The sequence below is a fragment of the Parasteatoda tepidariorum genome, unplaced genomic scaffold (genome assembly GCF_043381705.1).
Source record: "Parasteatoda tepidariorum isolate YZ-2023 unplaced genomic scaffold, CAS_Ptep_4.0 HiC_scaffold_57485, whole genome shotgun sequence".
NCBI lineage: Eukaryota > Metazoa > Arthropoda > Arachnida > Araneae > Theridiidae > Parasteatoda > Parasteatoda tepidariorum.
In genome coordinates, this window is record NW_027261827.1 from 227,867 (window position 1) to 250,586 (window position 22,720).

Sequence of the window (22,720 nt, forward strand, 5' to 3'; positions counted from 1 at the left end):
TGCATTTTCTACAAACAGCAGTTTATTATAGTTTTTTCTCTCTTTATCTTTACAATTTTTTATAAGCGTTGATTGCCATAATTTGTTTCCTGTAAGACGCAGAATTTTGTTTTCTGCAAAGGATTGAGTAATGTTAAAAAAAAATTGAGATTTACAGTTTTCGAGTACACGAAACTTTCGCATATCTGGAATTTGTAGAGTTTGTACAGTAACATGGATTTCCGATCATCTTTTTTCTCTTAAATATTTTATTTGCAATAATCTATTTGAAAGTTTCATATCAGTTAGGATTGTACGTATTTTTCATTTTTGAATAATGAAACTCTGAACAATTTTATTTCACACTAGAGCAGTATTTCAGGGGAACTGAATTTCGTTATCAAAGATTCATTTCGAAATCAAGTTAATTTCACATCAAATTTTAATCTATGGATGTTAAAAAAATAATTTAATAAATTATATCGCGTTATATTAATCCCAATAATATCAGTTTTGTTTAGTAAACTTTACGATTCTAAACTAACACAAATTTTATCTAGCATTACTGGTTTAAAATATTAAGCCCTAAATTTTATAAGATAAAAACATTATTTATACTATGCTTAAATTTTAAACAAAACTACTTAAAGAGGTACAGAATTTTTTTTTCTCCGTCTTAGAAATGAATCGTGTAGTGTAATTGATATTTTGAGAGATGCTTTACATAAATAACATGGATAGCTTTGGATATTGTTTTAAATTTCTAATTTTTGAAAAAGTGGCAACTATAAAAATGCCACTGGCTGATAACAATTTCTTACTAATTTTGCAATATTTCGCTCAGTTAAAAAATCAAAAAGTTTAAGCAAAATTTACTTTTGGTAAAATTTGTAATCGAAACCCCAAGTTTGAATTTTGCTGCAAAACGTTTGCGAATTGTTGCAAATAGTTCGCCCAAAAGTTTTGTTAGGGAAGCCACAAAAAAAAGAAAGCAAAAAATGTTGCGACTTGATGACGTAGGAAAAAGTTTGAACCTTGTTACAAATCTTTAAAAATGAAAATTCTCACCGTGGACGCTTAAGACTTCTACAGGACCAATTGTAAGTTACAGAAAAAATAAATTTTTAAACATTGAGTAATACGATATAAAAAAAAATTCTACCAAAACATTATTTACACTTTTATGTCTATACATATGTTATGTAATTTTCTCAAGTAATTATCTTAATTAAAGTGTCTTAACTAGAAACAAGTTTGAATTTTAAGAGCGGACGTTTGCCCTTTGTATGAAATTGTTAACCCAAGTCTATGTTATTTCACCTACCAAAGAGTTGCGGAAAAAGCAATGTTTAGTTTTCTTTATGATTAGAAAGTTTGAATTTTAATCTCATTGTAAGAAATCATCAGGCCCATAATTTGTCTTCGTTAGTCAACTTGTTAATTGTACCACCAAAACTAGTTTTACTTAGAAATTGCAATTTATGACTTAGATACTTCAAATATGAATTTTTCGTGCCGTAGCCTATTCCAATGTCGTAAGCTAGCATTGCTTATAATCTCCTCCCCCCCCCCTTTATCAGAAAAGAATCAACAAATCATATTATTATCAGAGCTATGAGGCATCGTAAAATACCTGCCAATTATATATGCCATCCTCATCATAAAGACAAGAATCTGAAGGATAAAACTCAAAAAAAGTAATAAGATTTCAATGAAGTTATGAATATATCAATACAAATCTTTCGAAAAATTATATTTATAAATTTTTGACACTGTATAACCCTTTATGTACCAATCAGACTTTTAAGTTGAACTAATAATATTTCTATAAAGCATTGAAACGGAACAAAATATCCAATTTGAACTTGCCTGTCCCTGTAATATGACTTTACGTTTACTATTACTAGTTGCCGACACACGATTACTTGGAAGTTTAACATCAATGTAACCATTTATATGTTGGTAAGTCGTTCTAGGAAGCCATTTTATTATTCCTCAATTTCATTCCTCAATTCTCAGCTTTCTATCAAGGTCAATTTTGCAAGCAAGTCTTTCATATTTTCTTACTGATTCATTAATATTTTTAACTAGTTAAGAAACAAAGTATTAAATACTTGACTTAAATTAAAATTTGATTAAGAGTTGTAAAATCCATATTGAGAATATTATGAAAAATAGGAAAATAACATTTAATTTTTTTAAAAAGTATTTGTCAAAGTGTAAAATAGACTATATTTAATGGGACAAAAAAGCTTCTCACTCTTTTGATAATTTTTTTAATAAATTGGCACATAAAGTGTTAAGTACAGTAAAAGTTCGATTCAACAAGTTCGGCATGTAATAAGAAATTCACTATTACGGCAAGTTGCTGACAAAATTCTGTCATTCAAGATTCCAATATATATATATAGCAATTTAAAAATTACTATCTTACCACGTTTACGACGAAAATGTTTTTTAGGAAAATCTACTGCTTAAGTGAGCAATATACGAAGAAAGGAATTTATTACTACTAAAATATACTAAAAAATTTTTACTGCTGTTATAAAATGCATTAGTGTCCGTGCAACAGGCTGTCAAAAAAGGTGATTTGACCTACGGAAAGGGCATTGGCCATACCAGACACGAGTTCCAAAATTTGATAAGAACTATATATCGATTTGAGACTATCTCGATATTTTACTAGACACGTAGTGCGAGTAACAGGAATAGGAAGTCTCTTCCACGCTTTGAGACTACTACGCATTGAGACTACCGCCACTTAAAACTTTCATGACTTGAGACTCGCAGACGACCTGAAACTACCGTAACTTGAGACTAACACAAACTGAGACTGTTTCGACCAGAGAACACAACCTGAGACCAACTTGAGCATACCACGAGAGAATACCTGAGACCACCACAGCCTTAGACTTCCAAGCATTTAGAATATCCAAGACTTCAGAATATCACGATTTGAGAAAACTAAGTCAAACGATAACCACAAACATGAGACTTACACTACTTGAGACTACACAATCAATGTTAAATCTCTCTCACATGTTTATTTGGAAACTAAAATAACATTAGCTTGTTAACCACGTATAAATTCAATTTCTTATGACTCTTCCTATAAATAAATTCATCCCATACTTTTTTGTTTTAAAATTTGAAATTTATTTATTAATATAAATTGAATTTATAGCAACAGACTTTGTAGAGTCAATCTTTAGCATTAATTTTCAGCATCTGAACAGAAATCTTAGAACTAAAACGTCGGAATTTAAAACAATAAAAAAATCAATGAAAAAAGTTATTTAAATCTTTTAATGATTGCAAGGTAGAACAATTGAAGAAACAAATTTGTATCGCCTTTCCTCACTAAAATACCTTACATCAATTTCAAACCAAATATCCAACTCTGTTGGGCTGAATTTCAATTTATAGAATTTATGCCTCTTTCAACCATGAAGTACCAAATAGAAAAAAAATACTGAGTGACCTAAAAAAACCTTGGATAAGTACTGTTTAATATATTTTCATTAAGCAAAAGAAAATAACTCTAGGTGATTACACATCAGTAAATTTTTAGATTTATTTACATTTCAATATAGAGCCATTTTATACTTTATTTTATCCAAACAGTGCTCTCTATAAAATTCATTGATATTGTTTTCTTTAAACCAATATCTCAAGAAATTTTTTTAAATAATGTTGCTTATTTTGAATTAGCCCTATTATTTTAAGAGATATTCAGTATTCTCAGAGGCAAATTTGTCAAATTTCTCGTTGCATATTCTATAGAAAAACACTAAATAAAATTCTTTATCTTTTTTTTCTTTTTAGAAATTAGAATATTTAAAGAATTCTTATCTAACCCCGTGTTTTTTTTTGTTTAGATAATTTAATTGTTTTTCTTCTTGCAAATAGGCAATTCCATGGTGTCATATATAAAAAATTAACATGAATTCCTTAGAAAAATTATCTTATAAAACATAAGTTATAATCATCAAATTTTTATATTGAATATTATTACATCATAACCAATCGAAAAACAGTTTATTTTATAAAAACTGATTATAATAAGTTAAAATAAATGGATTTAATTGTGGGTGTCTGATGTAAATCGCACAAAAGCAAAAAACGATCACTCATTTAATTGATTGTCAATTGTCTGAACTCTGCGAATTTGTTTACAATTTAAATGTAAATTTGACTGAATTTTGAAGCTGACACTTGAATAAGAAATTCTATGCAGTTCTTAACTTGTAAAATATGATATATAATTAATTTGAAATTTTTTTACCTCAGTGTCAGACATAAATTTTTGAAGATGGATATAAATTTTAGTTAATGATAATCACTATAAAGACTGAAAATTTTAATTTTAATCTTAATACTATAAACATTATTTTTCAATTAAATAACTTCGTTAAATTTAAAATGTTTAATATTTCCTGCTGGAATGAATGGATCAATGTGTTTTAGTAGCATTTTCCATCTTGTAAAAGTCAGTTGAAAAACCAACCATTTAAATATTAACTGTGTAACATATCCTAACAACAATGTAAATAAAAATCACATATAAGCAATATTTCCTAAATTAAATAGCTTCAAAAATCTTGGAAAAAAAGCTGTTGCTATTTTTCTTTAATAATATGGAAAAGAATACCGAAAGTTTCATTATTTTTATATAAAATTAAAATAAATCTATTGAAAAAAATGTCACTGTACATTAAAAGGAAATAAAAACTATTTTTTACTGTATTATTAGCCTATAACAATTTTTTCTAGGAAAAAAGACTGAGTAGGAAAAATAATAATTTAATAGCTTTATTTATTGCCAGCATAAAATTAAATAATAATTTTGTACAGCTCTTACAATCTATTTTATTTCATGTTTCAAAGCCTTTGCTGAGAAAAAAATAATTCATTGGATGGAAGTACAAAAGCTTTCAGAAAAAGAGTGTAAGATAAAATCTATTATTAAATTATAACCAATTACTTTTCGAAGAATTTAATAAAGTTAAAAATACTGAAACATTTTGTTAAAAGAAAAAAAATACACCCAAAGCATCGGAACAAATTTGAACAGTAAATGAATTTAGCCCACAGACAAGAAGATAAAAAACAGAAAAACCCTCCTTTTATGAACAGAAGCAAATATACTAACCCCTTCTTCCACCTCCCCCACAATTTTTGACTTTCCTTAACTGCTTAGTCTCATCTCCAAAGAGGTCAAAGATTTCTCCATTCATTTAGCAACATGGGAGAGTTTTATATGGCATTCTAGTTTAGCTGGGTAATAATGGAGAGAATTTTAATGAAGTATTGCAAAATTGATGATATTTCAGCTGTTTGACGATAAATTTCCATCTGAATAAAGTGGATATAGCGAATGGTAAAATAATTTAAATTAAGAAAAAATTCTAGCTTTTCTTAAAAATTTCCTGATTTATCCAGGTTTTTTCCAGTATACAAAAATCCCTGATAATTCCAAGTTTTCAAGGTGGGTGGCCAGCCTGCTTTTATAAAGTTAATTTTTTAAAAATAGATAAAGTTGCAAACATTAAACAACAACCAAAATTTATAAATGCAGACAGTTTTACCCATCAATAATCTGAATATTTATCTCTTATCTATTAAGAAAATTTTCAGAAAATTCAGTGAAATTAAATCATTGAACAATTGAAAATCTGCCATAAACAAATTAAAACCAAAAAGGCATACATACCATACAAGGAGCTTGATTAGAATTTGCTTGAGATAAACCAAACGGATCAAAACGATCTATTTCTAAAAACAAGAAATAAGTATTAATACACTTATTAAAATAATTAGAATAAAATAATTTTTAACCAGATAAGTAATAGCTCTTGCTCTTTCTATGTTTAAACTTTTAGCTGACATCAATTTTTGCTCTTGGAAGGGAAATATTTGCATAACTTTGCAAATCGGTTAAAAGGTTGGTTGAACTGGTTGCATTGTTGCAACAAAAACTGTTGTTGTAACAAATGTCATTTGCCAATAACGGCAATCCTGCCAATAGAATCCAAGCTATTTTCAGGCAGAAAGTGCATTTCTTGTTTTATCAGTGGCGCCATTTATGCCCAAGAGCAGCCATACACACGTCACAGCCCGTTTTACAGGGAGGACCCAGTCACACTCCATTCATTCCTCCACGCATCATAATTTTGACCTTAACCAGAGGAAGATCAATGTCCAATTCAGTACTCTAAGAGGTATTGATTTATTATGGGAACTTGAAGGACTTTGTGACCCCAACAAATTTAAAGTGTCCTAGTCAGAATTTAATACACGGGGACTCTTTGGCCAGCAGGATTTGAACTCACGAGCATGAACCATAAACCTACCAACCAGGCTATTCCGGCCCATGCAACAAAAACTAACTTATCTCAATGTTATTTAGTGGGTAACAAGTTAGTAGCAGGGAAGAGCTTACTCAATTTTGCCTAGAGTTAGAATTTGGATAGCTAAAGTTTTCAAAAATGAAAAGCAAAAAATAAATAAGTAGATTCAGATCCGTCAGAATGCAACAACTACTTACCAGGGGGTAGAAGCAGTATCAAATCACTTCCAGAGAATGGATCACTCTTTAAAGATGCTTTGAATGCACATAAGTTGATACAATACATATATAATGAACATTCAACAGGTATGAAACAGGAGCTACTGAATCGAACAAATGAAAAATTGTTCCAAACTATATCCCCCTTCTCATTGACATACAATAAATTCTCAAACAAAAACGATGGAAATAAATCAGCTAAGTAGAAATTGGCCTCAATTATTCAACACTATTATTAGGGTCTAGATGGTTGTTCTGAGGGTGCCTGCAAGTTTTAATTGCTCTTCCCAGAGCATTTCAGACATATTTCATCGTGCATTAAATTGAGACTAGGACACTTTAAATTTGTTGGAGTCACAAAGTCCTTCAAGTTCCCATAACAAATCAATACCTCTGGGAGTACTGAATTGGACATTGATCTTCCTCTGGTTAAGGTCAAAATTATGATGCGTGGAGGAATGAATGGAGTGTGAATGGGTCCTCCCAGTAAAATGGACTGTGACGTGTGTATGGCTGCTCTTGGGCATAGCTGACTCCACTGAAAAAACAAGAAATGCACTCTCTACCTTAAAATAGCTTGGATTCTCATGGCAAGTGAGTCGAGATCTTATTTTTTTGCTGGATAATCTATTAAGTCTATATTTTCACTTTTCAGAAAATCGCAGTCTATCTGACTTCTTTGAGGTTGACTGTTCAAAATCAAAACTGGATCTAAATCAAATTTGGGTTAACTGTATCCATTAAAAGGCAAACACATAATGGTTGTGAATGGAATGGTAATGACATAACATAAGGGTTGGTTTATCAGATACTTGAGAAGTTTTGGCAAACCACTGATTCTCTTCATATGAAAGAGTTTCACTTTTGAACAGAGGCGCCACTATCTATTCTCTAATGTTATCAGTGTAATGATTAAGAAATTCACAATTATGGAAGTTTAGTGTTCGTGGTAAGCAGTATGCTGAATAGCTGCAAACCCCCTCTATCTTTTACAAACTAGCACTTTGACTAGGTATAAGAAAGAGCCCTTGATACTCTTTCTTTGCCTTTTCAGAGGTGAGTTTATCCCTATTTTCATTTTAAGGTTACACATGACAACACAGAGCTCACCTGGTAGACAATTTTCTGAAAAAGTGCGGCCTTTGGTCGAGTAGATTTGATAATCAGGTCTCCGGATCTGATCTCTATAAAGCATGCTTGGTACACTCTAGAGAGCAATTTAAGCGTGCGATATCTCTCCAAAAAGAAACCCTCAAGGGACTGAAATCAATATTGCTAGATGATCATGACCAAGTGCCCCAAGAACTTTAAAACTGCCCAATACTTTACCCCACTGATGGGTTTGACAGATTCCTTTTAACATTTTTTACTGCTTCAAAACATTTTCACTTTTCTTTAAATAACTGTGGCTCTGTCCAATTCCCGTGGCCCTCCTTTCAAAAAACTATTGCATGAAAGGTAAATTTCTTCATATCTAGATAGATGAAATTCAATTTTCCCATATCTGGATAAATGCTTTGGAGCAAAATAAATTCTAGGTTTATTCCATATGCAGGACAATATTAGCCTATTTTTTATTACATTTTTTTATCATCTATTTCATCCTTTGAACTCACAGGAGAGATACACTTGATCATGCAAAAGGCATTATATTTATTGAAAGGTCATTAAATTTGTATTACATTAATTATGTTGATAGTAAATTCCCTAAAGACTATACCGTAGTTCTGGATATAATCTATTACATCTAAAATTTCTTCTTAATTTTTAAAACCAGTATATAACGGAACTTTTTGCTCTAATATTATAAGAATCATAAGTTTTAAGCAAAAGAAATATGTGAAATAGAATGTATAGAATGTAATGTATATGTAAACTGAATTAAAACTAATAAGAAATGTATTTTTTAACCAATTTACAAAAAGGAATTCAAAAACCTTAAAGTGTAAATTTTGATTTAATTCTTACAATAAAAAAACTTTGACAATAAAAAAAATTAAAAAAAAAAAATTCAAGAATAATATCTGAAGCTATGCATTTGCAGAGTCAAATAGCTATTTTTCCATAATTTACCCCCCTAAGAAACATTCATAGTATTTAATAATTTGTAAATTCTGATCGAACTGCACATTTGATCAATAGTATTAAAAGTTTCGAATATATGCAATATTATCAAAATAAAACATTTAATTCGCTTTCTATAAGTTCTCTTGTTTTTGAAAAACGATAAGGATAAAAAAAACATTTAATAATATTAATTTTAGTTAAATGATTAATATTTTACTAATTAATATCGTGTTTGTCAAAGTTTCAGCAATCAGAAACAAAAGCTAAAACCCGCAGAAATTACAGGAAATCAATGGCAGTTAGAAATTCTCTCTGAGATAGAAATAATAATGTATATATATATTTCATAACAACCAATTATTAATACCTGTTAAAAATTTGAAATAATCAAAATAAAAGAAATTGTTCAAAATATTCAAATCAAAATTCTCACTTTTTTTTCATTGTGATGCAGTTACATTAAAAGCACTTTCAAAAGGGTCTCCCCTGAAAGGATCACTAGCTGCTGCAACATTAGTATCAACAAAAGGATCTATAAAATAAGAGAAAATTCTAGACACTATATGTTCCTGAATAGCATTAATTATCAATCAAAACTTTATCATTAAAAAATTTTTTTTAGTGAAACCTATAAAGCTGAATCATACATAAATTCAGTTTTATTAAATTAAATAAAAAGCAAACTTTACATAATAATAATTAAAACCTTAATTATGCAAAAACTATTTATAGTACAAAATGTCATTTGAAGAGTGTAACAAAATCATTAGAGTTAAAAGCAAAGAGCAACATTTTTAACTTAAGAAGGAAATAATTTATCACTAAAACTATATAACTCTAAAAAAGCGAATCAAATAAAAATTGCCATTATCAATGAGTGGTTTAGATACCAGCAATTTTAAGATAAATACAGGAACTTATTCAAAGGATCATTAAAAATTTAATAATAAGTTAAAATAAAATTCTCTAAAGCAATATTAAGACAAAATAAAATTTTCATATAAAATAATAAAACATAATAAAAGTCTTTAAAAATATATATATTGCAATTATAGTGTTGTCTCCAAGCCATAATAAAAATGTCAGCAGTAGAATTGTTAATATCAATAGCTATGAACAGCCTATTCACATACTGCTGGTTCACATTCATTGTTAAGTTATTTTAAGGTGGAAAAAAAATCATACACTTTTTTTAAAATTTACAAATATGCCATATTTTTTAGATATGCATATATTTACTCTGACGATTGGCTAATATATATATATATATATATATATATAATGAATTTATAAATGAAACAAAAATGGTACTTTCAGTTAACTAATTCCATGAAAATGCATAACGAAATTAGGAAACTCATCTAAATATTTACGTCATCTTACCAGATTTGAATGGATCTTCACCAGAAAATGGATCATTTGCAAATCCATTTGTTTTACCTTCGATGGGATGACTACTTTTAAATGGATCCTCCTAGAAAGATTCCAATATAACATTTAAACAAAATAAATGACGATAAAATATCTATAATTCAAAAACAAGTATGAGTATAACAGGAATGGGAACATTTTGCGCTTTCAACATAGAATTTTTTTTACAAAAATTTGTGGAATTATGATTAAAACGTGTTATAAATTTGTTCAGAGTTTCACCGCTCTGAGGGAAAGTAGAGGGGTACTCAGGCGTGATAATATGCAAATAATAATTTTCAATCAGAGACTATTGTTTGTTGCTATATTATAACAATACTACTATATATTATATAATTGAATAAAAAATTAAAAATATATTAAGTAAAATTTCAAGTTAAACATTGTATATTAATTAGTTTTCAAAAATATATAATTTGCTTCGAATAATTGTTAACAACAAACATTTAATTACCTTCATTAAATTTGGGTTCAACCGCCGATATAAAATTGAATCTGAATTTATATAACTGCTAATTAAGGTGCTTTTTTCTACTGTTTTTATTTTTTTCATGATTCATAAAGCATTTCAGATTAATTATGAGAGAAAATAATCTATAATTATCAAAGTATGACGGTACTGTTAAATATTTTAAATGTTTGAGGAAAAAGAACAAAATTTAAATTCATTTTATGCAATCTGTATTAGATTCAGAATTTCTTCAGGTGCCAAATAATAAAATTTTTAGAATTGATAAGGAAAATAGAATCTATAAAATCACAATTTATTACACATATAAAGAAAGAAGGAAATTATTAAAACCTGGTGAGCAAGGATTTTTTTCTTTACAACTCATTATCACTCACTATAATATTAAAATCGTGTTTCACTTCAAAAGGATATAAAATTTAATATTTTCAAATATATATTCTATAAACAATTTATGAAGACAATTAAAATAAGTTTAGTTTTTGCCTGTAAAAATTTGATTCATGTAATGCGTTTCCACATATTCAAAGAAAAAAATTAGAAAAACGAAACTTAAATTTTAGATCTTGAAAATGATATTAAGTAGTATTAAATAATTATGTCACATTATGGAAACAATCAATAAAGTAACTTAAAATTTGAATAAAATCGGTTCTTTATTTTAAAAAGAAATTAAATTTTTTAATTATGAAATTGAAAAAAAAATTGTCTCCAGATAAAAAAAAAATATAAACTTTTTATTTTTAAAAAAAATTGAGGTATATTTTTAATAAGTATTCTGATTTCAATTCTCAACAACTAAATTGAGATATAAAAAAAATAAATAAAAAAACAGAAGGCAAAGATTTTTTCAATACAACCTTCATTTGTCCTTGAAAAGTCTCCTGTTTCAATTCCTTAGCACTTACCATTGCACAGTGGGCCAGAAGACCCAAAAATTAAATTTCTACTAAAATATGTTAATACAGCTTTAATATCGACCAAATTAAGTATTCATAATCATTCCAAACATTATAATTTACTTTTTGAACCGACAAGAGTACAATGTAATGAAAAATATGCTAAAAAAATTTTTTTTTAATGTAACTTTTAAATTTCAATTTCAGAAATATATATAGGAATTTCACCATTGTGTTACATTTTTATCAGAGTAATTAGTCTGAAATTATAGTAAAATTTTTAAATTTGTTGGATTAGTTAATACTCTTGACAAACTTATAGTTTATACCTTATCATTTGACATTTCACAATGCTTAAATCACTTTCGAAACTTATCTTCAAAATATTCCACGAGGTAATTAGCTTCACTTTTTTGTTGTCTTTCTTCTTTGATGCTTCTTCTTTCGAAAAAACCTACCCCATTTTGTCCATATTGCAAAGGTGAACTAAATATACCGAAAAACAAAAATTATGTTTTTTTTCATGTTTTTGCGTTATTTTGTAATTAATTCGCGTCATTTTGTAATATTACTTCGGAAATATAGTTTGCTCTTCATTTTTAATCTAAAATTACGAAAGTTATTATATTTTCATTGCTATATTAAATCATTTAAACGTACTATATATATATATATGTATATATATATATTTTTTTTGCACGCCATATTTCAGCCACCATCTTTTTTTGGGGGGGGGGTATTTTTAATGTATTTCAAATTTTCAACAATCAATTCAATTTACCTGCACATGAAAACCCTAAATAAAAAACCTCAAATTTAGAAACAGATTTTATCGAAATACTAATTTTGGCCACGGAACCTTGGATGCTGGCTCACTGCGCATTGGTAAGGTGAGTTGACTATCATAACGTGCAGAGAAAGAGGGGAAGAAAGTTTGGGAACAAATTTTTGGGCATATTTTAGGGAGGTATTTGCATTTCAGATTGCGATGACCAGAGAGTTAAAGCATGGTAAAAACTACTTAAATCTAAAAACACATTTAAATACAAAATACTCCAACAGTTGATGAACTATGAAAATGCGCACAATCCAAACAAAATTGCGTGTGTTTGCAGATACATGAAAAACTATTATTATTACAATCGGACTTCCATTTTACGAACTTCCCTTTTGCGAATTTCTCTATTTTGTGAATTTTTTCGAGGAATGAAGAAGATTTTAGAAATTTCTTCGTAAAATAGATTCCAAATAGCAAAATGAATTTCCTATTTAACGAACTTTTCTTTCAGATTCACTTTCTCCATTTCCCAAAATATTTCAGAGCATTTCAAACTTGTTAACGCATTTAGGGGAAATACCCTTAAATTGATTTTTGAAGCCATGTAACTTTTATAGAGAAAGCAGTAAAATTCCTTTCTGTTTGCATTTCAAACGAAAAACTCCGACAAAATTAACGGATTTTATCAGTAACATTTAAACTTAAGAACGCATGTTGTAACGCATGTTTAAAATTACTATTATAACAAATGCAGATATAGCTTTGTGCATAAATTTAGCTTTTTTTTAGTTTAACATGCATGTAATATGATAGTGTAATACTGGTTAATGTTTTGCTCTATGCTTGCTTTCCATGCAGATTTCTTTTATGGTTAAGATTTATAGAACAAATAGCAAATGCTACTTTGAAAGATAAAGGCGTATCAATTGCTATTTTAATTATGTCTAGTGTTTATGAATTTAAAACCTGTTTTGCTTCGGTTAAGTATTTCAAAAGGTGATTTTTCTATTTAACGAATTTTCCATATAACGAATTTATTACTGGGATTTAGCGACTTCTTTAAATAGAGGTCCGACTGTACTTCAAAATAATTTTCCAATTTGATTTCCACATATGTTGAGCAATAATTAATTCTGTAAGTATGCTCGAATTGACATAATTCTCTTAATGCCTCATAGAGAACATGAGGCCACATGTTTAGAACACAAATGGGGTGCATATTTTGTGAATAATAAGAAAGATTTTAAAATTTCTCTTCAAAGAAATAAATGGGAAAATATGATTACCTGAAAATCATTGAGAGGTGCAGTTACAGCTGGTTCAACTTCATCAAAGGTTTTTGGGACCTTAAAAATATTTCATGCATTTTTAAAAATTATTTAGCTAACTAAATCACAAATGCAGTTTGATACAGTCTGATATAGAATCAGAGTACTACTATAAAAATAATTGCGAATACTTTCAGACAAACCATATAGATTTTAATATTCATAGTGTAAAGAAATTAAACCTATAAAAAAAATTAGTATCCAAATTTCCAACAAATTAAGTTCCCATAAAGTTGCATAAATTCGATAATTTGGAAAGTTTAAATTCGATTTAATGTATTTTATGAAGAAAAAAAAATTAAAAGTAATAAATTTAGACTTGTATAATTTAAGTAATTTAACATCTGCCAATTCAATAACAAGAAACAATAATAATAAAAATTTTAAAAATGTCATTGTATAAGCAAATATTTTCTGAGAAATATCAACCATTTTTGTTTCTAGAAGAGGGATTAAATGATGTATAAACTGAAAACTAATTTTTTGAAACAAAACACATTTTTTATGCATCACTGATGCAGTCGGGCACTTTTTGCACATTTGTGGAATAGTAAAGTGATTATATCGAATACTTTATAGTTCATTCACTATTTTCTTAAAGTTGATTACAGTAAGCACTTGAAAACTACCTTTTGAATATGAAAAAAAAAGATTAAACTTCGAATAAAGCTGAGAAGCCCAGACGCATAAAAGAATTTCTGCCCTTGCACTTAGTGTATATTTTTAATCATGCTCAGCAAGAAAATTTTCCTTTTTAATTGTTGAAGTAACACAAACCATTGAATGTATGAAATATGATACAATGCATTTAGTAAAAAAGAAAGTAAAAATTTAAAAAAAAATTGTTAAAACAAAATAAAAGACCATATAGGTGATAATACGAACTTTTTTTTTTAAGGATTACCATGTATGTAAAGCTTAATGGCAGAAGAATTAGAATTGGTCATACTGCACCAAACACAAATGTAACAATCATCAAAACTAACTAAATATGACTAGGTCAAAGTCATGAGATCAGTACTTATTAAAAAAAGGGACGCTCTAAGGTGTTGTCTTTTAAAGAAACACAAGAGTAGAATAATTAAAATACCATATATCAAAATGTATATGGGTGATTCTCACGAAACATGGCAATTCACTGTCCCTTGCTCCAAGATCTAATACTATAATAATAAAAGAATTTTTTTAAAAAAAGTATTAATAAATAGCATTGCTGTTAGCATTTTAAAATATACTTAATATATTCATTTTAATTTTGTATACTTAAAAAATTAAAATGAATATCAAAATGTCACTTTCCTGGCATGTCCCAAACAATATTTCCAATAATAACTAGCTTCAAAACTTCCCATACATTTCTCAAAATCTAATTTTTTTTATCTTATCCTATGTAAGCATTTATAGAATATACGCAGAGGGTATTGTTTACTATAATAATTTTAAAATAATTTTTTATAAAATAATTTTTCGTTTAAAATAATTTTTTCTATCAATTATTTGTTTATCCCATGAAAATCTGTCAATTTCCTGGCTACTTTTATTTAGTGACCAAAACAGATAGCGCCAAGAATCGATATCTTATGTTAATAGATTGATAAGATACCCTCCTATCTGAACATGTCTTGTTGCATGAATAAAGAACCAATTTTCTGGCTCAAAATCTATTTCAAAAATTGTTTCAAGATGAGTAGGCTTTTATGCTGTCATTTTCCTGGCTTCTTGAAATCATTAATAACAAAAACTACATGATTCATCTGAGTTATTTTAAGAAATACTGTTGTTTTCTGCAGAATATAAACGTCTTCGGCCAAAATATTAAATTAAACTAAAGTTACATGCTATAAAATGGCGAATTTGTCATTATCCAGGATGTCATTTTCCTGGCCTCTGAATACCAGGACATTGAAGTGTTACCAGAAATTCTTTTTAACTGCTAAGACTGTAAAGAGGGAAAGCAAATATTAACCTAATACCAAGTTTATGAATGACTGTAATATGCTTGGATGTAATCAAAGCTATTTATTTATTTAATAAATGATTATTATACACAATTTTGTTCTGTACATATCAGCAACAAAAAACTTTTTGTTTCTTTCTACAGTGGATAAAAAGAATTAATTTAAGCAATTTATGGTCCATCTAACATTAAGTTGAGTTACTTACTATTAACGTAAAATGACTGTTTTTTAAACTTCTAAGGTAATATGTCATTTTCCTGGCATTCAAGATTTGGTGAATTTCTATTTTATTTTTTTTTCTCGAGCAAATGTCAATAAACAACACTGATGTCTATAAGATATTAATAAGTGTAGCTAAAGAAGTATACGAAAAAATTTTTAGATTACTTTAAATTTGAAGAAATTTTTTGGTCCGAATTGTCATGTTTCGTGAGAATCACCCATATATCAAATTTTTGAACCGCTAAAATTTTACAAAAATCAGTGGCTCTACTTATACACAAGTAGTGAAGATGGACATTAATTGAGCGAGAAATATTGATGCATTTATAATCGATGTGATAGATATGAATAACTGTGTATGGATTAACCTTTTCAAGAACTATTTTAATATGTTATATACAATTAATTTTCTTTTTCTTTCATAACATTTTGCATATTAAGGCTTTCTTTTAAAAAACAATACTTATGACCAGAAAAAAATATGAAAAATATAAAAAATCAAAATATTTTTTTCAAGAGTATTTCAAAAAATAAAACATGATGTAAAAACATTTTTAAATGTACCATAAAGCTAAAAATCTTAAGATTCAAGGACGTCATATGTGTTGGAATCAATAAGTTAGCAGTGATGGTTTGAATGAAAAATTTTGGAGACTTGTCTTTTTTTTTAATGTTTTTTAAATTTTAAAAGCTTTTATCTTAAGTTTCTGTAAACGACATATACTCCCAACATACCAGAAATTTGCTATCTTGTAAAATAAAGGGATTGCCTTTATCACTTAGATGTTTGGTAATTATTTCTAAAAATTATACAGTTTAAAATTAGAACAGAAATGCAAGCATTGTATTTATTAGTTGAAATTAGAATTTCTTTTATATATGTAAACAAATTATAATAATTAAAACTTACATGGACCTTTATGATCTGAACGAAAGATAAACACAATGCATTTTTCTAAGTGATAAATAATCTAATCAAAACTAAATGCACACTTACATGTTAGTGAAATATAGGCTCTGTCATCATTAGGTGTAGAAAAACCATACATAGTAAAGTTTGATATATTTTGGAAATCAACAAAAGAAAGCACATTATCTATATCCTTGATAGCTTCACTCATTTAACCTATGTTGCTCTTGTATTTGGTCAATTTTAATTTTTTTCTGGAAGAAAATAAAATAAACAAGGAAAGTTAAGTAAGTTTTCAACAAAACAATCTACATTCAAATTAAGTATTTTAAGATATCAAGTTTATCATTAAGAAGTTGATTTTAAAAAACTTACAAATGCAACAAAAGGATAAAATTGAAAAGTGTAGCCAAGGAGTATAATAATTAGAATTTTAGTGAATTATCACTTTAACAGACAGACGAAAATTAAATTGCTTATCCATATCTTTGATAGCTTCACTCATTAACCTGTGCTGTATTGTGTTTGGTCTTGTATTTGATCATTTTTAATTTTAATCTGGACAGAAATACACAAACAAGGCAACTTTAATTGTTTTCAACAAAAACTCCACTAAGACGAATTAAGTTGTAAATATTTTAAGCTGCCAAGTTTTTTCAACAAGTAGCTCAAAGCTCAATTTTCAAAAACAGAATGATGCGGTAGAGGATATAATTGAAAATCATAGCGTAGGAATATATAATAAGTACAATTTTCGTGAATTATTAGTTTATCAAATATACAAAAAATTAAATTGCTTACATAAGCTTGAAATTTATTTTGAAAAAAAAAGTAAATAGAAAAAGGATAAAATAAGGCTGTGTTTACATCTTTTTCTTCTCCATAAAAAGCAAATTATAAAAGGAGCTTTAAATTTATTTTTTAAAAAAATAAATAAATAACAAATAAGTGGAGACAAGTATAAAGGATTTATTGTGTTTTTTACAGTGGATAAATTTCAGTGCCTCAAACTCATTCTTCGAACCAAATAGGCAAAATGAAACGGAGAAAATATTAGATTGAGCTAGAATGATGCATTTTTGTTTTCATGCATTGTTTTTAATTTACTATTGTTATCACATTAAAGTGGATTATTTGTCTTTTACTATTACAAGTGTTTTAAAAAATAAGCTGAAATTTAATAAACAATATTAAGTAATATAAAATTATTTACTTGACTTATCTGAAGGGTGCTACTTTGTAAAGAAGAAGTCAATGCATCAAGTTGAGTTTTGCTTGAATTGAGTTTGCTTTCCATCTGAGACTCTTCTTTCTTTAACTCATTCAATTCGACCCAATTTTCATTCAGTTCCTTTTCTTGTATCTAAATTAGCACAAATTTAATTGTTCAAACAATAGCGTACTCTAAATTTAGTATCAATATACTGAAATAAAATCTTTCAATTAATCTTAACAAATTAAAAGACTAAATATTTGACAAAATCAATTTAAATTTTTAACAACAAACCTCTGATTCCATTTCTCGTTCCTCTTTCTGTTTTTTTCATAGCATCAATCTGTTAAGGAAAAAAAACATACGCAATTAACAAAATAGGACGGAACTGTGTTTTTAAAAAAATAATATGTTTTAAAAATACCAATTCAGTTTATGGCATATAGTGCACAGAATAAAATTTATCGAAATATATTTTTTTAAAAAAAAATTTTTTTTTTGTTAAATTATTTTGAAATAAGTAAAAACAAAACTTGAACTTTTTGATAATGTGCCAAAAACAGGGTGGCCACTCAAATCAGGTTTCAAATTTCCCTGATTTTTCCAGGTTTTCCAGTAAGAATCTTAAAACTTCCAGGTCAGCATGTTTTCTTTTCTCATAAAGTGCAGGTGGGTACAAGAAAGGTGTCAATATTATAGAGCATTTTATTTAAAATGTAATTTTTTTTAATATATCATCTTGAATAGATGTGAAGAATATAATATGTTTAGCTTGTAGAATATATTACTTTTAGCGAATAAAAATGTTTTAAATTGTTAGTTTTGTAGCTTTTGCACAAAATGTACCAAATAGGAAATGCAGTGACCCCAAAAAAATTAAAATTGTGTTCTATTTCCTGTTGGAATGAAAGAATCAATGTGCATTATACATTTTCCATCTTGTAAAAGTTAGTTGAAAAATCACTAATTTTAATTGCGCAAGGTATATTAACAACAATGTAAATAAAACTCATATTTAAGCAATATGTCCATAAACTTAATAATTTAAAAAATTCTGGAATAAAAATCTGTCGCTGAATTTTTCTTCTTTTTTTTTTAATACAGAAATAGGGAAAAAATGACAAGAAGTTGCATTATTTTTATATACAATAAAAAAAATCTATTGAAAAAGATGTCACTGTACATTAAAAGGGGAAAAATTCTTTTACTGTATTATTAGTCTATAACAATTTTTTCTGGCTATAAAATTTTATGTGAATTCCAGAATTCATTTTTATTCTCTTTTAATACCCCTTCTACAGTTTCATTTGCCAATTACAGGCCCAATAACTACTAAAAATATTTATTCCAATCACCTAATAATTGAATAGGATGCGAGATATTATTGAAGTTTGCTATGAAAGTAGGTTCATAATTTTTTTAAAGGAATATTTTTTCTTTACTCAAAAAAATAAATAACTATAGGATGCTCTGAATTTTTTTCTCTAAATACATAAATTTTTCAAGATCTAAGTAAAATGATTGATTTAAAATGTTCCAAATAAAGTTAAATTGTTTCTCAAAAAAGCAAAACTGAGTAACTTGTAACGAATAAATAAGCAAATTAACTTAAAAATTGATCAATGAAGTTTTTATATATATTTTTTTATTTTAAGTTATTTATATTATTAACTTAAAACACAGCATAGTTAAACAAATTTTATTAGGTTATTGAAGTTAAATACATTATTGGAAATTAACCTAAGGGAATATTTAGATGGTTTCCATTCATATTTCATTTCATAAAAAAAGCAAAATAAGAGATGGAAATAAATTAAAACAAATGTAATAAAAAGAAAAGCTGTGGTGTCTGATGCAAAACCAATTATTAATTTACAATAAAAATACTTATTATTATCAAAATCTTGCTTTAAACAGGAAAAAAAAAACAGAAAAATAATTAAATTTTTTTAAATCTTAGTTGCACAGTATGATTAATTATGATATTTTACTTGCGATACCAAGAAACATAAGTGTATGAGAATTTTTTTTTTTGTAAATCAAAGTGTGAAATGTCACATTTGTGTCTGTTAATAACCTGTTTTGTTACAGTTCACTTTAATTATTATTTCTTCCATTTTCCAACATTAGTGTGAATTTTTTTCTAAAAAAAAACTGTACTTTGTTAGAAATTCACTTAGCACAGCTAAAAATTTCATATTATGTTGCCCTTCAATTAGTTGTCAAACTAAATGAAAACTGATATTAAGGTTTAAGTCATTATTTCTAATTCTTAAAATTTTTACCTTGGAAATGATACCTTATTCACTTAATATTAAGTTTAAAATTTTGGTCATCTGGTTGCCCAACTTGAAACCTGTACAGTGCAGAACAAAAAAAAACAAGGTTTCGTTTTCCTTCTTTCTAATAAACAAATATAGTTAATAATAAAAATTTCTATTAGTTTAAAAATCATTTAGCACCTTTTTCATACAATCCTTGGTATTTGTCAGCTTTTTAGGGTAAAAGGAGAAACAGTTTCGAAAATATCATCTCTGGAATGTAAGCAACATTTACGAACTTCCGACATTGTGATTAATACACAATTCGAATTTTGAACCAAGAATCAAATAGTTACTAACAGAAACAGTTAATGTTAACATCTAGTTGGTTCATAAAAGAACCTTTTTCTTTTCAATAAAATATGCTAAAATGGTTAAAATGAAATTCAGAAAATTAGCATTAATGCAACAATTGTAATGATTTTGCTGTTAGCGATTCATGGAAATGAGTGATTGGTTGACTTTGTCGAGAAAAAATAATTCATTGGATGAGAAGACAAAAGATTTTAGAAAAATCTATTAAATTATGACCAATTATTTATTTTGAACCTAAGATCCGAATTACTAAGATCGGAGCTATTAAGTATTTTTGTTTCTCTTTTACACATTGCCAACTTTTACTCTTACAAAGTATAGTTTTATGCTTAATTATTAATCGCAGCTCCAGTTATTCATATCGTGTTTTAACATGTTACTAGTAAAAAAAAAACTAAAAGGAAATTGCACAATTGGTATATTTAAAGGCAATATGTAGGGCATAGTTTGAATGCCCTGATGGCTCAGAGCATAGAGAGTTCCAATGAGGTGAAACGGGTTCGAATTCCTGCGATGACTGGTCGATTCGAATTCCGCGACCGGCATGCATCGACCCTAGTCCTGGCAAAAATTATCCTCAATGGTAGACGGATCATGGGTTAGAGTCCCCTTGCCGTCAGATTAACCGTGGAAGGTTTTCCTCTCTGTTTAATGCAAATAAATGATAGTTCTGTAAAAAAAGTCTCCATAAAGGTAAATTTCTCCAAATACTTGATCACGTGTCTTCTGGTTGGGGTTCAAAATTACAAGGCTACGTAGTTGAACATTTGAAGTTGTTAATCCAAAATTGGGTCTGCTGCTCAACGACGGTTATAAAATAAAATTGTCAAAGAAAATCACATTGGTGCAGTGAGAAAGAAATTCCCTTCCCTAGATATACAATTTATGACCCAAATACAACAAATTTGCATTTAACCTACAGACGTTAGCCCGCGATAAGTGCCAAAATAAGTTTTAGCTAACTTTTGACAAATAAAGCACAATATTTTACCTTTAAACATCAGCTCATTTTATTTTCCAGCCCTCCTTGAACGTTGAATCCGTAGCCAATGTCAGCTCCAATATGCGGTCAAGCATTGCAGCAAACTAACCTTCGGGAAGGACTTTTTAATGGAACTGACCCACATTTGAGTTATATGGAGTAGAAAACCACGAAAACATCCTACGGTCAGCCCGGCAGCAAGGGTACAACATTGGCTCATTGTAGGAACTCGCTATCCTAGCAAAGAGTTTGGTAAGCCCACCTATCAATAAAAAAAGTATGTCAGAAACAAGTTTTAGCTGATTTATTACATAAAAACCTGTTAAATTTTGCCGAAAATTGTAGAAATCTGTTGGCTCAACAAAATAGTTTCATTATTGAAACTAGAAAAAATATGGGTAAAACAAGATTTTGCAAAATTAATCAAGAAGGAAATTTTGCCCCAAAACATAGGCTCACTTCATAAAATTCTTACAGCATACGCTGCTTTAACAAAACGAATCGTTAACTCTTCCACCATTAAAAGTTATGACCAATACAAGTTTTTTAAAATGTACGAAACCACAAATTTGAATTTCATCACGAAACCCTTAACTCAAATTAGGAAATCGTTTGCGTCCCTAAGAGATAAAAGCTTTGAAAAACAAGTTTTAGGTAACTTTTGTCCTAGGAACTATAATTGTTTTTGACGGCGATTTTATTCACGGACATTTTAAGTGTTTTTTTATAGACTCTTTCTATNGTTTTTTCCTAAAATTTCCTGGTTTTAAGTTTTGTTTTACGAATAAAGAACTATTTTTTTTCAGTTTTATATTTCTCACTAATTTTTTTTTAACATTTTTAATATTTTTTTTTTATTTTTGAATAATGAAACTCTAAATAATTTTATTTTATACTAGATCAATATTTCAGGGGAACAGAATTTCGTTGTCGAAGATTCATTTGGAAATCAACTTAATTACGCATCAAATTTTAATTTATGGTTGATAAAAAATAATTTAATAAAATATATTGCGCTATATTTATCCTAATAATATCAGTTTTGTTCAGTATCTAATAAACTAACACTTATTGTATTAACTGGTTTAAAAGATTACTACTTACTGGTTACCTAATAGATTACTACTTACTGGATTACTTCACATTACTGGTTTAAAAGATTAAGTGCTAATGTTTATAAGATAAAAACGTTACTTATACTATGCTTAAATTTTACATAAAATTACTTAAAAGGTACAGAATTTTTTTTTTTTGCATTTTCGAAATGAATCGTGTAGTGT

General features: G+C 27.7%; 1 protein-coding gene across 2 annotated transcripts in view; it reads right to left on the bottom strand.

Moving 5' to 3' along the window:
• Positions 1–22,720, bottom strand: part of LOC122272664 (epidermal growth factor receptor substrate 15-like) — a 75,248-nt gene that overhangs the window by 6,807 nt on the left and 45,721 nt on the right. Inside the window, exons 4-11 of one of the 2 annotated variants that reach the window (XR_011636002.1) lie at positions 21,450–21,702; positions 18,117–18,165; positions 17,823–17,972; positions 16,697–16,863; positions 13,478–13,537; positions 9,998–10,088; positions 9,048–9,146; positions 5,693–5,754 (exon numbers count right to left, since the gene is read on the bottom strand). Coding sequence is in view for 1 of the 2 variants with exons in the window: in XM_071176945.1 (XP_071033046.1) it covers positions 9,055–9,146; positions 9,998–10,088 (183 nt within the window). In the remaining variant the exon portion in view is untranslated. The remainder of the gene's footprint in view (positions 1–5,692; positions 5,755–9,047; positions 9,147–9,997; positions 10,089–13,477; positions 13,538–16,696; positions 16,864–17,822; positions 17,973–18,116; positions 18,166–21,449; positions 21,703–22,720) is intronic. The other variant, XM_071176945.1, reaches the window with a different exon arrangement.